The sequence below is a fragment of the Chelonoidis abingdonii genome, chromosome 21, assembly GCF_003597395.2.
Source record: "Chelonoidis abingdonii isolate Lonesome George chromosome 21, CheloAbing_2.0, whole genome shotgun sequence".
Taxonomy (NCBI): domain Eukaryota; kingdom Metazoa; phylum Chordata; order Testudines; family Testudinidae; genus Chelonoidis; species Chelonoidis abingdonii.
The window spans coordinates 15,393,300-15,408,914 of record NC_133789.1 but is presented as its reverse complement, the minus strand read 5'-3'; the positions used below and the strand labels follow the sequence as shown (position 1 = coordinate 15,408,914).

Below are 15,615 nucleotides of genomic sequence, written 5' to 3'. Positions count from 1 at the left end.
GGGCGGTGGTTGGCTGGAGGCGGGGCCGGGCCGGTCCGGTCCGGGCGGTGGTTGGCTCGGGCAGCTGTTGCTGAGTCCCGCATGGCGCTGGCGGCCAGCGCCGAGGTGCTGGGTTTCCGGGTCCCTACGGAGAGCGGCAAGGCCCTGCTGGTCTGGGGGCTGGAGCAGGGGGCGGAGGTGAGGCCGGGATGGCGGCCGGACGCCCTGCTCCGGCACCGCTGGACCCAGGGGACTCCCGCTCCGCGCGACTGACGCACCCTGCCCCCCTCCCCCCCTCCCGAGCTGCAGAGCCAGGGCGAGGCCTCCCCCCGGTCACCGCTGCAATCGCCGATGCCAAGCGGGACGTGGGGAGATAAAACCTCCGGGTTCAGGTTCTACTGGCACAACCCGGACACCCCGCCCCTTCTCCAGCCCCGCCCCCACCTCACTCGTTTTCAGCGGGCTGGGGTAGGGGGTGGGGGTATAAGCTCTGAGGTGCGCCAGGGATGAGGGTCTGAGTGCAGGAGGGGGCTCAGGGCTGGGACTGATGGGGCTGAGGGGTTTGGGGTGTAGGAGGGGGATCAGGGCTGAGGCGGTGGGGCTGGGGCTGAGGGGTTTGGGGTGTAGGAGGGGGCTCTGGGCTGAGGCAGGGGGGCTGTTGTGAGCTCTGGGTGGGGCTGGGGATGAGGGGTTTGGGGTGTAGGAGGAGGTAAGGGCTCTGGACTAGGGGTGTGGGTTCTGGGGTGGGTGCAGAAATGGGTTCAGTGGGGGGGGGGACTCTGGGCTTGGGCAGGAGGCTGGGGTATGGGGAGGAAGGTGGGCTCTGGCAGTGCAGGTTCTGGGGTGGGGCCAGAAATTGGGGGTTTAAGGTGGTGGGGAATCTGCACTTGGGCAGTGGGTTGAGGTGAGGGGGGTTAAAGGCTCAAGCTGGAGGAGGTGGGGCTGGGGATTAGGGGCTTGGAGCATAGGAGGATGTTGTGGGTTGGGACTGAAGGATTGGGAGGGTGGGAGAGGAATCAGGGCTGCAGCAGGGGGTTGGGGCATGGGCGAGGGGGTGGGCTATGGGAGATGCTTATCCCAGGCAACTCCTGGAAGCAGTGGCAGGTCCCTCTCCAGCTCCTATATGGAGGGGTGGCCAGGTGGCCCTGCTTGCTGCCCTGTCCTCAGGCACCACCCCCACAGCTCCCATTGGCTGCAGTTCCCAGTGAATGGGATCAGTGGAGCTTGGGGTATGGGCAGCCCCCTTGGCTGCCCCCTACGCTTAAGAGTTGGAGGGGGCACAAGCTGCTGCTTATGGGAGCCATGGTAGGCAGGGAGCCTACCTTAACCCCGCTGCGCTACCAACCAGACTTTTAATGGCCTGGTCAGCAATGCTGACCAGAGCCACCAGGGTCCCTTTTCAACCAGGCATTCTGATTGAAGACCAGACACCTGGCAACCCTATTTTTACACCAGTCTCTCAATGTTATAGGTGACAATTTCCTAAATCAAAAAGCGATGGTGTACGTGATGCAAGAAAATACATTAGACCTCATCATGCCAGTACTGGTTTACAATGGCTCTGGTGATGCTAGGTCCACACTTGGAAGGGGCCCACAAAGCGTTAATCCAGCCTGGGCCACAGCCCAACAATGTGAAGAGTGAGCAACTTCCCAGTGCTGCTGAAACACTCAGCAGCCTGGGGAGCGCAGTGTGCAGGTGCAACAGGGACCAGGTGTTGCAGGGTATGCTGGGAGTTGTAGTTTGCACGCTGCTGTGTTCCACTGGGGCCCTGGGACTTGTACTGGCAGCTGTACTGCTAGTCCCAGGATTCTCCGTGTCATGCTACCAGCCACCCCAGCTGAAGTGGGCGGAGCAGACTAAACAAGAATCCCAAGCAAGGAAATGGTCTGGTGCAGGGCGAGGACTCTTGGCGCTAATTCCACTCTGTCCTCCCTTCTCCTTGGGGCACAGGGTGGGAGCTCCCTCATTCTCCTGGGGTGGTGGGGAGCTGGGGGCAGCCATGGTGCTGTGACTCCCAGGTGGTGTGCAGCCCCCCAGCAACCATAATGCCCAAAGGCTCCTGGGTACTGTCTTGACCCTGCAACTTCAGGGTAGGGAGCGGTTGTCTGTGGTCTCTGGGAGCAGCGGGGGTGGTGACAGCAGGGCTAGTCAGTGCTGGCTGCTGCACCCCCTGCCAGTGGGAATGCCCAGAAACTGCCCCCTTGCAATCTGGGGAGGAGGTGCAGTGTGGTTTGGGGGGAAAGTGGCAGTTGTGTGACAAGTCTGGGTGCAATATAGGAGCTGGTGGTGACTCCATGGGGGTGTAGGAGAACAGGGGGTTAAGGTGGGAGTTGGTGTGGTGGGGGCAGAGGGAGGGAAGGAGGGGAGAGTCTGGGTTGGCTCAGTGTGGGAGGAATAGTAGAAGGGAGGAAGATGACAGCCCTGGGATGAAAGTAGGGGAGTGGGCAGTAGCAGGGAGTTTAAGCAGAGCCTTTCTTTGGGGGTTAGTTGTATGGGGTGGGGGGAGAGCCCAGGTGTGAAGATTGGGTAGGATCTTGAGGCTGGATAGTGGTAGCCTTTGGAGTAAAGTGTGTGTGTGTCTCTCAGTGGCTCTTTCTGGAAACATAACTGTGGGAGTGAGGAGATGCAGGTGTGACACCACTGACTGCTACATCCAGGATTAATATGGCTCATAAGAGTGACAGTTAAGCATTTATGTTCAGGGCCCTGAGCAGGCCCTGAGTGTTTAAACAAAAAAGACAAAATTAACAACTCCCTTTCACACAAACCAAATTCAGCAGTAGTCTGGGTACATTGCTGTTAGCCCAGTTTGTTCTCTATGTCTCAGTCAAGTGTGGCACACGTGGAAGGGGCCTATCACAACCACAGGGCGGCCCACAAATATATTTGGTGCTGTGCCCTCAAAAGGTTAATCCAGCCCTGGTCATGACAAACAGGAGTTAATCACAGAACTAAGAATTAATAGTAACTTAGGTACAAGTGATCATGGCTTGACTACATCTGTATTGTGCAAACAGAATGAATGGCAGATGGGGGGCTTTAAATGGGCCAGTTTCACAAAGCTGAAAACAGTTATGAGCCAGATTGTCTGGGAGGGAAGAATTTAATCAGAAAAATATGAGTGATAATTGGGAATTGAATTCTTTAAGAATGCTTTACTACCTGCCCTGAAAACCACAATCAAGGAAGTAGGCCATCATTGTTTTAAAAGAACCAAGCTGGTTTAGAGGGGGAGTAAAGGCAGCTATTATATATAAAAAATAAATGGACGAAAGGGGAAGTTGATGATAATGAATACGAATCACAAGATAGGAGTTGTAGAAAATTAGTAAGGGAGCAAAGGGGACAGAACAAGAAATGTACAGCCAGCAGAGTTCAGGACAGTAAGGAGGAATTTTTAAAGTATATTAGGAACAAAAAGACTATTAATAATGGTTTTAGGCCATGACTAGATGGTAATGGTGGAATTCTCAGTAGTAATACAGAAAAAGGTTTTAGGGAAGAAAAGTAGATAATGGCGTTATGTCATACGATAATATTTTTCCCATTCTACTAGTATCTCAGGAGGGTGTTAAACAGCAGCTACTAATGTTAGGCATTTTTAAATAAGTCCCTATAACTTGTTCCAAGAGTGTGTTGTTTTTGTTGTTTTTAAAGCTGGTTGATGACTTGATGGACATTTAATGTTGATTTTCAATAGTCTCGCGACTCTGGAGAAGACTGGAAGAAAGCTAATGTTGTGCTAATATTTGTAAAGGTTAAATGGAAAGACCTGGATAATTATAGGCTTATCAATCTGAAACTGATCCTGGGCAAGATAATGGAGAGGCTGATACGGGATTTATTTAATAAAGAAGTAATAGAGGGTAATAGGATTAATACCAATCAACGTAGGTTTCTGGAAAATAGATAGTGTCTTACTAACTTGATAACTCTCTTTTTTTTTAAATAAGATTACAAGTTTGGTTGAAGGAATTTGACTTGGGAGTATAGTGCATTTTGATAATTTTATATCATTCTGTTTTTTAACATAAAACACTTGTGATGGGATCCCCAGGGTGCAGCCTGGAACTGTGGTACCACTGTGCCCTCTTAACTCTCTCTAGTCTGGGCTGTCTCTCACAATGCCTTCCTAGTGACCAGCAGCAGACCCCTCCAGGCACTGTGATCACTCAGCACAACCGCATGTGGAGCCCCACTCCTAGCGAGATTGCATGAGTGCTCCCAGAGACACTCATGAATCACACAGAGAGAGGCTCCAGAGCCAGATCCCCCCAGCTCCCAGCACTGTACCTCAGGAATATACTTTCTTGCACTGCTCAAGATGAGCAATGCAGATTTATTCATTGGTTCACCACTGCATCAATGGAGATGGATATACACTAGCCTTTGTACCCTGAGCAATTTTGCTACCGACTTCATACAAACTTACTGGTAACGATAAACGGTTAAACAAATTTAATGACTACAAAAGAGAGATTTTAAGTGCTAGGCAAAAAGTCAGTTACCAAAATAAAATATTATCACGCAGTCTAAACTTTCAGCCCCAGGCAACAACTAGACTACGCAGTTTTTCTCACCCCACTGTATATCGCAGTCCTTAATACACAGGTTTGTTCCTTAAAGCTGGGCCAGTCTCCTCTGTTGGAGTCTTGTCTGCTTCTCTCTGTCTTAGGGCACATCTTCACTAGCAACATTAAAGCGCTGCTTTAAGCTCGGTTGCTTGCAGCGTAGATGGGGGCAGGACAAGGGCCAAGTATGTATCCACTCTGTCTGTTTTGTACCCTCAGTCCATGTGCTTGGAAAACACGTCCAGGCATGTCTGGGGCATTGCTCAGGCCTTGTCTACACTGGCAATTTACAGCACTTCAACTTTCTCGCTCAGGGGTGTGAAAAAACACACCCCTGAGCGCAGCAAGTTTGAGCACTATAAAGCACCAGTGTAGACAGTGCACCAGCACTGGTAGCCACGCCCCTTGTAGAGGTGGGTTTTTTAGAGTGCTGAGAGAGTGCTGCGCCACAACCACACGAGGCATGTTAAAAGTGCTGCCACAGCAGTGCTTTAACGTTGCTAGTGAAGATGTGCCCTAAAACAGTGAGAAGCAGACAAGAATCCAATAGAGGAGACTGGCCCAGATTTAAGGAGCGAACCTGTATATTAAGGACTGCAATATCTTTAGCATCAGAGGGGTAGCCGTGTTAGTGTGGTTCTGTAAAAACCACCAAAGAGGCTTATGGCACGTTATAGACTAACAGATGTGTTGGAGTATGAGCTTTCATGGGTGAATACCCACTTCGTCAGACGCATGCAATACCTTTAGCGTTGCCAATGTAGACAAGTCTCCAGGCAGTGTTGAGTAATTCCCCTTTTGTAGCCTCATGCAGGTGAGTCATTGAATTGTAGCTCCTTTGCTGGACAGTGGTTGTTGATGGATTGTTTGAAACCCTGCCCGGCTGATGGTGATTTTCCTTGTTGTTGCCTTTGGGGAGATATCTGGCTGATTTCCCAACTTACAGCATGTTTTAGTGACAAGCATACAACACAATTCTCATAACTTCATAGGCACTAATGATATACATATATGAAAGAGAAGTGACTTTCAGCAAGTCATAACCTTTCCCCTGATACCTTACAAGGCCCGCTTTATATGTAAGATAACAATTATATAAAAATGAGGAATATGGAGGTTACAGGATGCTCCCGCAAGGTATAGAATGTCACAATACTCCAAATAGATAAAAAACTGGCTAATTGATAAGTCTCAATGTAATTATCAGTGGGGAATCATCATTGATCAGATATGTTTCTAGTGGGGTCCTGCAGGGAATGGTTCTTGGGTCTTAGCTATTTAACATTATTATCAATGACCTGGAAGAAACAAAATCATCACTGATGAAAGTTTGAACATGACCCAAAAATTGGGGGAGAGGTAAATAGAAACAAAGCCTGTAGGCCATACTTACAGTATGGGGACTTTATCCTGGGAAATAGTGACTCTGATACAGATTTGGGGGCCATGGTGGGTAATCAACTGAACACCAGCTCCCAGTGCTAATGTGATCCTTGGATGAATAAATGGGGATCTCAAGTAGGAGTAGAGAGGTTATTTCGCCTCTGTCTTTGGCACAGGTGTGACCACTGCTGGAATCCTGTGTCCACAATTCAAAAATGATGTTGATAAATTAGAAACATAAGGAGGAAGGGTAGTGTAGATACCAGTCTAATAGGTGATACTGGTGGTAGAATGTCTGTGCCTAACTGGGTAAAGAATGTCAGTGAAGCCAAACGGCAAAAATTAAGATGTTTGTACACTAATGCGAGGAGCCTAGGTAACAAAATGGAGGAACTAGAGCTACTGGTGCAGGAAGTGAAACCAGATGATATAGGGATAACAGAAACCTGGTGGAATAGTAGTCATGACTGGAGCACAGGTATTGAAGGCTATGTGCTGTTTAGGAAAGACAGAAATAAAGGCAAAGGTGGTAGAGTAGCATTGTATATCACTGATGAGGTTAACTGTAAAGAAATAAGTGATGGAATGGATAAGACAGAGTCTGTCTGGGCAAAAATCACACTGGGAAAGAAAGCTACTAGAGCCTCCCCTGAGATAGTGCTTGGGGTGTGCTACAGACTGCCGGGATCTGATTTGGATATGGAAAGAGACCTCTTTAATATTTTTAATGAAGTAAAAACAAAAGGGAAATGTGTGATCATGGGAGACTTCAAATTCCCAGATATAGACTGGAGGACAAGTGCTAGTAAGAATAATAGGGCTCAGATTTTTCTGGATGTGATAGCAGATGGATTCCTTCACCAAGTAGTTGAAGAACCAACAAGAGGGGATGCCATTTTAGATTTGGTTTTGGTGAGTAGTCAGGACCTCATAGAAGAAATGGTTGTAGAGGACAACCTTGGTTCGAGTGATCATGAGCTAATTCAGTTCAAACTAGATGGAAGGATAAACAAAAATAGATCTGGGACTAGGGTTTTTGATTTCAAAAGGGCTAACTTTAAAGAATTACGGAAATTAGTTAGGGAGGTGGGCAGCAATTTTCCTCCCGACACTCTGCCCCAAAGTTTTGTAAACATTATTGCACCAAAGTAGAAAATCCAGCTTTCAAAAAATATATTCTCGAAACATAAGGAACTCGCACATGAAATTGCAAGCCCGTTAGCATGAATTTTTAATGAATCAGTAAACTCAGGTTGTACTGTACGACTGGAGAATTTCTAACATAGTTCCTGTTTTTAAGAAAGGGAAAAAAAGTGATCCAAGTAACTATAGGCCTGTTAGTTTGACATCTGTAGTATGTAAGGTCTTGGAAAAATTTTTGAAGGAGAAAGTAGTTAAGGACATTGAGGTCAATGGAATTGAGATAAAATACAACATGGTTTTGTAAAACAAAGGTAGATCATGCCAAACCAACCTGATCTCCTTCTTTGAGAAGGTAACCGATTTTTTAGACAAAGGAAACACAGTGGATCTAATTTACCTCGATTGCAGTAAGGCATTTGATACAGTTCCACATGAGGAATTATGAGCTAAATTGGAAAAGATGGGGATCAATATGAAAATTGAAAGGTGGATAAGGAACTGGGTAAAGGGGAGACTACAGTGGGTCATTCTCCCACTGGCATAGAGCAGCTACACGGGAGACCTTACAGCGGTGCGGCTGCAGCAGCACAACTCTGCTGCTATAAGGTCTGTAATGTAGACAAAACCTTAGTAGCTAGCTGGGAGGCTGTGAAAAGTGATATTAACATACAAGTATCACTTTTCACAGCAGCAACTTACTAGCTACCAAGTCTAAGGGGCGTGGAGGAGGCGGGGGAGAAAATAACCAAAAGGACAAGAATATGCAAAGCACCTTATTTGTGTTTCTACTCTGTTTAGGTCAAGTAAAGGATAGAAACAACTGCACATAATTTTTATTATTGAATCTGCAAAAAAAATAAATTACAGTGATTTGAACATGTATCTGTGCATATTTATTTAGAATCATAGAATTGTAGAATATTAGGGTTGGAAGAGACCACAGGATGTCACCTAGTCCAGGGGTCTCAAACACATGGTGGCCTGCAGAGTTATTTTCTGCAGTCCGCCATAGGCGCCGCCTCCACCAGCAGCCAAGCTCCCCTCCTCCCCCGCCCAGCGCACCGTGTCCCCACTCCTTTGCCTACCTCCCAGCGCTTAGGACTTTCCAGGAGTGAGGGGGAGGAGCAGGAATGCGGCGCGCTCAGGGGAGGAGGCAGGGCCAGGGCAGTGAACGAGTTGAAATAGGGGCAGGGAGGGAGTGGAGTTGGGGCGGAGACTTTGGGGAAGGGATGAGAAGGGGTGGGGCCTCATGGACTAGATGAGCAGTCTGAGGTACGAAGTTCAGCATGTATGATTCTTTGCTGTGAGTAGTTGGGAAGAATGTTTGTTAAAAGTGGCAAAGTATTTTGTATGAACAATTACTTTAAAAGGTTCCTGCCATTACAGCTATGTTGATAAACTGTTAGTGTAGATCATCATCATTATTACTGACCACATAAGGAATAGTTACAGGTGTTTATATTTTATTAAAACCCTTCTTTGCATTACAATTTTTAAAAAGTTAATACATTGACTTTTAATAGCATACTATATTACTCTTCATTTTTTTCATTTTATATCGTTGTGTGAAAAGGTTTCAGCGATGCGGCCCTCAGGCCAATATACTAGTCCTTATGTGGCTAGTATATGTGGGGACTTGAGTTTGAGATTTCTGATCTGGTCCAACCCCCTGCTCAAAGCAGGACCAACACCAACTAAATCATCCCAGCCAGGGCTTTGTCAAGCCGGGCCTTAAAATAAAGATGGCGATTCCACCAACTCCCCAGGTAACCAATTCCAGTGCTTCACCACCCTTCTAGTGAAATAGTGTTTCCTAATATGCAACCTAGACCTCCCCCACTGCAACTTGAGACCATTGCTCCTTGTTCTGTCATCTGCCATCGCTGAGAACAGCCGAGCTCCATCCTCTTTGGACCCCGCCCCCCTTCAGGTAGTTGAAAGCAGCTATCAAATCCCCCCTCATTCTTCTCTTCTGCAGACTAAATAACCCCAGTTCCCTCAGTTTCTCCTCAGGCCCCTAATTATTTTCGTTGCCCTCCTAAAGTTGTTTTTCCTAAAGTTAATTAAGTGGTCTATGAAAAATTGTCAGAGCAGCCACCAGCAAGAGTTGGTGACTGCACTCTGAAACCACCAAAAATTTGTTGTGAGAACTGCTGCACTAGATGGATGTTGGGTCTGATCCAGCCTGGCAGCTCCTGTATTCCTGTGTAAAGAGTCAGAGACAGTATCTGTCCAAACCAAACACTCAAGTTATATTTTACCCATGTTAATTACTCAAGGGGGTTAGAGGAAGACACTGATTGTAGGAAAAATGCTCCCTAATTAATAATCAAGGCTCGCGCAGAGTCCCTGTTCACAGTGCCTCTTGACTGCTGCTCTATCTCCTTAGCACTGACCTTTGTTTTTCTCTTTTTTCCTTAGCATTCTCTGTTTTCAGTATTTTCTGAGTTTGGGTTGCTGTATTCAGTTCGAGTTCACAGAAATGCTGCAGTCGCGGGGCCTGGGTTTTATGCTCTGGTCAAGTTCTATTCAGCTAGAGATGCCAGCAGAGCCCAACGCGCGTGCAACAGGCAAAGATTATTTCAGAAATCTCCCTTAAAGGTAAGTGATTTAAAACAAGGTGTAACTTCCAGTTATTGGCTGAGAGGTGTCTAGGAATAGGGTGCTATCCTGGAGTCTCCAGGCATTAAAGATTGATCTTTAGAGATTATGTCAAGTAATGGAACCTCCAGGCAGATGTCCAACCAAAACTGGCAACCCTAGGGTATCCCTTTAAATAGTTTTGATCCCTCTAGTGCACTCGGCGTGTTCTGTAGTTTAGAAACCACGCAGAGCAGTAGTGTGTATATGTAACTAGGTGTTGTGTATAGTTAGTAAACATGGTTATTTGGCCCCCGCTATGGCCATGTGGTTCCTTCATATGTATAAAAAGCAAAACGCACAACAGAGTATTACCTAATTCCAAGTCAGGACTCCTTCACATGGTTAGTAAGGTCTCTGTCTGGAAGAACGGGGAAGGAACATAGGCTGGGGCCCTGAGATGTCTGCCTCGGGGCTCAGCGTGGTGCTGATGCAGAGAGACACAAGTGGCTGTAGGGTCTTCTCCATTTGAGAGTGGGGCTCCCGGTCCTTGAAGCCCTGTAGCTCAATGGCACGTTAGGGTCTTGCTGGACCCCACGCAGATCCAGCAATAAATCATTCCCTTTATTTCCGCTCTCTCAAGGGGTAGCTGCTGGAATGCTCTGTTACACTAACATCGCTACCACTCTCTCCTGGAACCACTGCTTCCATGGGGTGGGGCATCATGTCTCTCAGCCACGGATGGCAAGGCTGCATTTGCCACCTCCCAGGACCGCTGCTGCCTCTGAGTGGGGTACCATCACCCTTGTCCTCCCAGAGCTATCAACACTGGTTCCTCAGTGGGACCCTGGGGCACTAAGGGCCTGGTCATATGGAACAGGAAAAGCAGTGCTAGTGAATACTTACAGCTCCCTGCTTACAAAGCCAGTCTCATCTAATCCATCTAGGGCTTTTCTCCTCTGGGCAGGTTTGCATTTGCACCAGACAGAAGGCTTTTCAGCAGCAAGTCCTTGCTCTGAGGAGTTACAAGTGTAAGGAATTAGCCAATTACTACCTTGGCTTCAATGGCTGGTCGAACCGGATCATTACGGTAAGAAGCCCTTCTCGTATTCTTTTCTTCCCTCCATCATCCCTTCCCGGTCCCTTATTCTTGATCTGGGGAGCTGATGGAGAGGTTCAAAATGGGGGAGTGACTTGGTCTGATTGACGGGTAGTGAAGAGAGACTTAGCAGCTGCAGTTTGGACAAAATGTCAGAGAATTACCTGGTTATTGGGTAGACTGGCCAGAAGGAGTTGCTGTACTGGGGGAGGTAATGAGTACAGAAGCTTAGCCTAGCGCAAGAGCTAGACATGGAGGTACCAGATCTTCAAACTGTGGGGAAGAGAGAAAAGCCAAGATTTAGCAATACTCTGCATGTGACACAAGCAGTCAAAGACATCTTGGAGATTGCAAGCCTGATTGGCAGAGAGGATGGTGGCTGCTGGAGCTTCTTGAAATATAATGCTTGGCCCTCAGGGTAGAAAGTTTGGACACGCCTGTTCTGGCTTCACCATAGTTATTGGGCTCAGTGTTTATATCACAGCCATCCCTTCTGGTCATAAAAATCTATTATCTCTTTCCTACCATCCCTGCCCTCACTGGGTTTCAGCTAATGGGCATCCTCTCTTATGCAGATAAAACTAACTCCCTGGATGGACCCCATGCCATCTCTCTGCCTCCCTTCTCTCACTGCTATCCCCAACTCTTCAACCAGTTGCACTGTTCCTGGGGTACTAAAACACCAGTCTTAGTGCCACTTCCCAAGGAAACCTCTCTTGAGCCCCATGCAACAGCTCTCTTCCATGTATCTGCAGTATCTTTTCTCAGCCACAGAGGTTCCTGTTGCCGATCTCCTAGTCAGTGCCGACACCGATGATTGTCTAAGTATTGACAAATGCAAAGTAAAAGCTGCATAAAAATCCTTCTGTGATGGTTTGAAAATGTAAATCCCAACAGCTGCAGAATATTTCTGGGTTTGACTTGGAGAATGAGGAGCTTGGAGGGTTGCCAGAGAGGCAGTGCCTGAAATACCTATGCGTTGTGGAAGTAACACTGCCCCATCATGGGATCTGCACCAGAGGACTTGGCATTGCTGAGGCATATGTAGAAAATGGCCGAGGTACGTGTCCAGTGCGATTCAGTAACTTTGTGATTGTTCGTGTTGATCGCTTCCACTCTGCTAGACGTTCAAAGGCACTAGAATATTGCACTGCAGGGTGGGCCAGTGCACTGCCAGCTTGTCCAGCTAGGTGTTCGTAATAAACGCTGTGGGGTGCCAAAGCTATGGGACCAGCACTCTTCTCTGCCTTCCTCTCCTCTCTGTTTTGTATTTCTGTCTCTCTCGTCTCCTTTCCTTTCACGTCTTTCTTTAGTGCTCATTTGCACTCCATCACAGGCACTTTTCTTGAATGCATTATATGTAAGGCTAAGTTTTTGTCATGGATACTTTTACTAAAAAGTCAGGGACAGACCGTGGGCAATAGACAAAAATTCACAGAAGCCTGTGACTTGTCCCTGACTTTCACTAAAAATACCCCTTACAAAAGGGGTAGACAGGTTCAGCACCCACTGTGGTGCGGGGAACACCGGGGTCCCTCAGCTTGCAGGGCTGGGCTTAGGGTGACCAGATATCCCGATTTTATAGAGACAGTCCTGATTTTTGGGTCTTTTTCTTATGTAGGCTCCTATTACCCCCCACTCCATCCCAATTTTTCACATTTGCTGTCTGGTCACCCTAGCTAGGCTGCTGTGGGGTCCGCCTGCCATGGCTGGGCAGCTGCAGGTGGGTCCCCCCAATCAGCATGGGGGCTGGCAGCTGTGGAGGCAGGGCTGACTGGGAGCTCTGGCCCCGAGGCAGAAAAGATCAGTGGAAGTCATGGATTCTGTGACCTCCGTGACATAATTGTAGTCTTAATGATGTGAAATGGATTTGATACTTTGATACTTGGATTTGATACAGTTCTTAGTGGACAGAGTGTCTGCATCTCACACACTAGTTGGCAGCAGGGCTCCGTGCTGTCAGGTTGGCTGCTATGGGTGTTAGATGTAACCTCTTTGGGGAAGGAATGGTATGTCACTATATGTCTGTACAGCGCCTAATACCATAGGGCCCTGGTCAGGGTTGAGGTTTCATGCCACTTCCATGTTACAAATAATTTTAAAAGTGCTGCAGTAAAGTGCAGTCTTCCTACCAGAGTAATATGAGTTACTGGGTGAATGTTTGCTTATCAGAAGGGATTTAACTGTGCAATAAGCTCTTGGTAGTACTGTATGACCATCATGCTTTCAAATGTAATCTTTGAAAATAACACAGTGCTGCCTTGTTGGGTTTAGATCCACTTGAGTTTGTCATGAAAACAGGAAACGTTCAGAAACTTGCAGCTGAGAAGGCTCTGTCGGGTGCATTTCAGAAGATACTTCTCATAGTTTTAGGTAAGGCATTTTTATACATTGATTATAAATATCTGGAGGGTTTTGTCTGAGAATAGTTGTGTTGTAGGTTTCATGATAGTGAATAATAACTATTATAAATATATTTTCTCAAAAATGTTGCTTAGGATTGAAAGCTTTGCTGTACAGACAAAACTACACAGGATCTTTTCAGGGGGCAAGACAAAGATGCCACATTTATTATGATACCAATCTGATTTATGACCAATAACTAATATCTTAATCCATATACACACACATTATACCTAATACCTATAAACACAGACACACATATCCATCAGATGTTCTCCAGCTGCTGTATAGTTACCAGTCCCGAAGATAGCTTAAGTTCGTGGCTTGATTTTGCAGCTTGGGTTTGTAGCTTGTGGCGGTAACTGGCCAGGAAATCCGGGCACAAGGACAAGCTGGGTCTCTGTTGGGCCTGCACCGATGCCCTTCCATGTTGGCAGCAGAATGTTACCCTACAAAGTGTCCCATCTCACCCATCCTTTTTGTAGGCTTTAGTCTGAATCCAGAGTCTATAGGTCTTGCTGTGTCACGCTGCCTCTGGGTTTGGTGATTGATCACCCGTCAGTTGCAGGCGTGACTTTCAGCCTCAGACCTGGCTTTGATCTTCCTTCTGTTGCACCTTTTCTGTTTAGGGTGGACTCTTCTTACTTTGTTAGGGCTCTTGTCTGCATCTTCAGCCGGTGGGGTTTGAACTTTATTTCATCAGGACAGGCTGGGGCTGGAGGTTGATTTATTCATCCATACATGCCTCATTCACACATCTAAACTAAACTAATAAGATTACAGCAGGGTTTGCAAGAATGAAGGTTGGAGGAAGCTTTTACAAAATGGAGTGAGCATTTTAAAATGGGGTTTGAATTACAATATGGCAAACAGTGAGCAGAAGTTACAATATAGACAACTGTAGTGGATGGTGAACAGAAGTTACATTAATAAAGTGAACAATTAAAAACAATTTCATTTATCAGTTCTACAGCTTCCTTCTTTGGTCTCAGCTGAAAGTTTAAATTTGTATGTGTTTGCAAAGTTTGCAACAACTAAGTCAGCCATTTGAATCAGCTAAGTGGAAGAAAAATATACTTGGCATATTGTAAAGGAAAAATTAGGTATTTTTGATATATAGATAACTGAAACAGCCAAATGTCTAAAAACCTGGAAACTTTCAAGTGCAAACCCTGCATTAATACTATATTAAGGTTGTAAATTTGAACACAAATCCAAGATTTGAAGAGGTTAAGGCTCCAATAGCTACATTAACCCAGCCACACCAATACACATGATTTTTGACTAGTGGCTAGCTTTCTGCCATCTCTGGCCTGCAGTGTGGCGAGTTGTGTATTTTGTAACTGTTTTGCTCAGTGTTGTACCTGTTACCTGGGGCTTTCTCCTCCTTGAGCTTTAGAGGAGTTGTTAAAGAACCTGGCTCCTAGCCTACATAGGAATTCTGGATACCTTCTCTCCTCTTGACCTGCTGCTCACGAACAGGGAAGAATTGGTAGGGGACGTAGAAGTGGGTGGCAGCCTGGGCAGCAGTGACCATGAGATGGTCGAGTTCAGTATCCTGACAAAAGGAGGAAAAGAGAGCAGCAAAATATGGACTCTGGACTTCAGAAAAGCAGACTTTGACTCCCTCAGGGAACTGATGGGCAGGATCTCCTGGAGGCTAATATGAGGGGGGAAGGAGTCCAGGAGAACTGACTGTATTTTAAAGAAGCCTTATTGAGGGCGCAGGAACAAAGCATCCCGATGTGTAGAGAGAATAGCAAATATGGCAGGTGACCAGCTTGGCTTAAGAGAGAAATCTTGGGTGAGCTTAAACACAAAAAAGAAGCTTACAAGAAGTGGAAACTTGGACAGATGACTAAGGAGGAGTATAAAAAAATATTGCTCGAGCATACAGGGGTGTAATCATAGTGATCGGGGTAGGTCCCGGAAGACTGGAAAAAAGCTAATATAGTGCTTATCTTTAAAAAAGGAAAGGAGGAGGATCCGGGGAACTACAGGCCAGTCAGTCTTACCTCAGTCCCTGGAAAAATCATGGAGCAGGTCCTCAAGGAATCAATTCAGAAGCACTTAGAGGAGAGGAAAGTGATCAGGAACAGTCAGCATGGATTCACCAAGGGGAAGTCATGCCTGACTAACCTAATTGCCTTCTATGATGAGATAACTGGCTCTGTGGATGAAGGGAAAGCAGCAGATGTGTTATTCCTTGACTGTTGCAAAGCTTTTGGTACAGTCTCTCCACAGTATTCTTGCCAGCAAGTTAAAGTAGTATGGGCTGGATGAATGGACTATAAGGTGGATAGAAAGCTGGCTAGATCGTCGGGCTCAATGGGTAGTGATCAATGGCTCCATATATTGTTGGCAGCCAGTATCAAGAGGAGTGCCCCAAGGGTTGGTCCTGGGGCCGATTTTGTTCAGTATCTTCATTAATGATCTGGAGGATGGCGTGGACTG

General features: G+C 46.7%; 1 protein-coding gene across 4 annotated transcripts in view; it reads left to right on the top strand.

The window, feature by feature from the left end:
- Positions 1-65: 65 nt before the first annotated feature.
- Positions 66-15,615, top strand: part of RDM1 (RAD52 motif containing 1) — a 24,714-nt gene continuing 9,164 nt past the window's right edge. Inside the window, exons 1-6 of one of the 4 annotated variants that reach the window (XM_075059607.1) lie at positions 66-177; positions 9,501-9,680; positions 10,627-10,749; positions 11,656-11,818; positions 13,033-13,131; positions 15,134-15,278. In XM_075059607.1, the coding sequence (XP_074915708.1) occupies positions 82-177; positions 9,501-9,680; positions 10,627-10,749; positions 11,656-11,818; positions 13,033-13,131; positions 15,134-15,278 (806 nt within the window). In that variant the 5' untranslated portion in view covers positions 66-81. The remainder of the gene's footprint in view (positions 178-9,500; positions 9,681-10,626; positions 10,750-11,655; positions 11,819-13,032; positions 13,132-15,133; positions 15,279-15,615) is intronic. The other 3 variants (XM_032768359.2, XM_032768360.2, XM_032768363.2) reach the window with 3 other exon arrangements.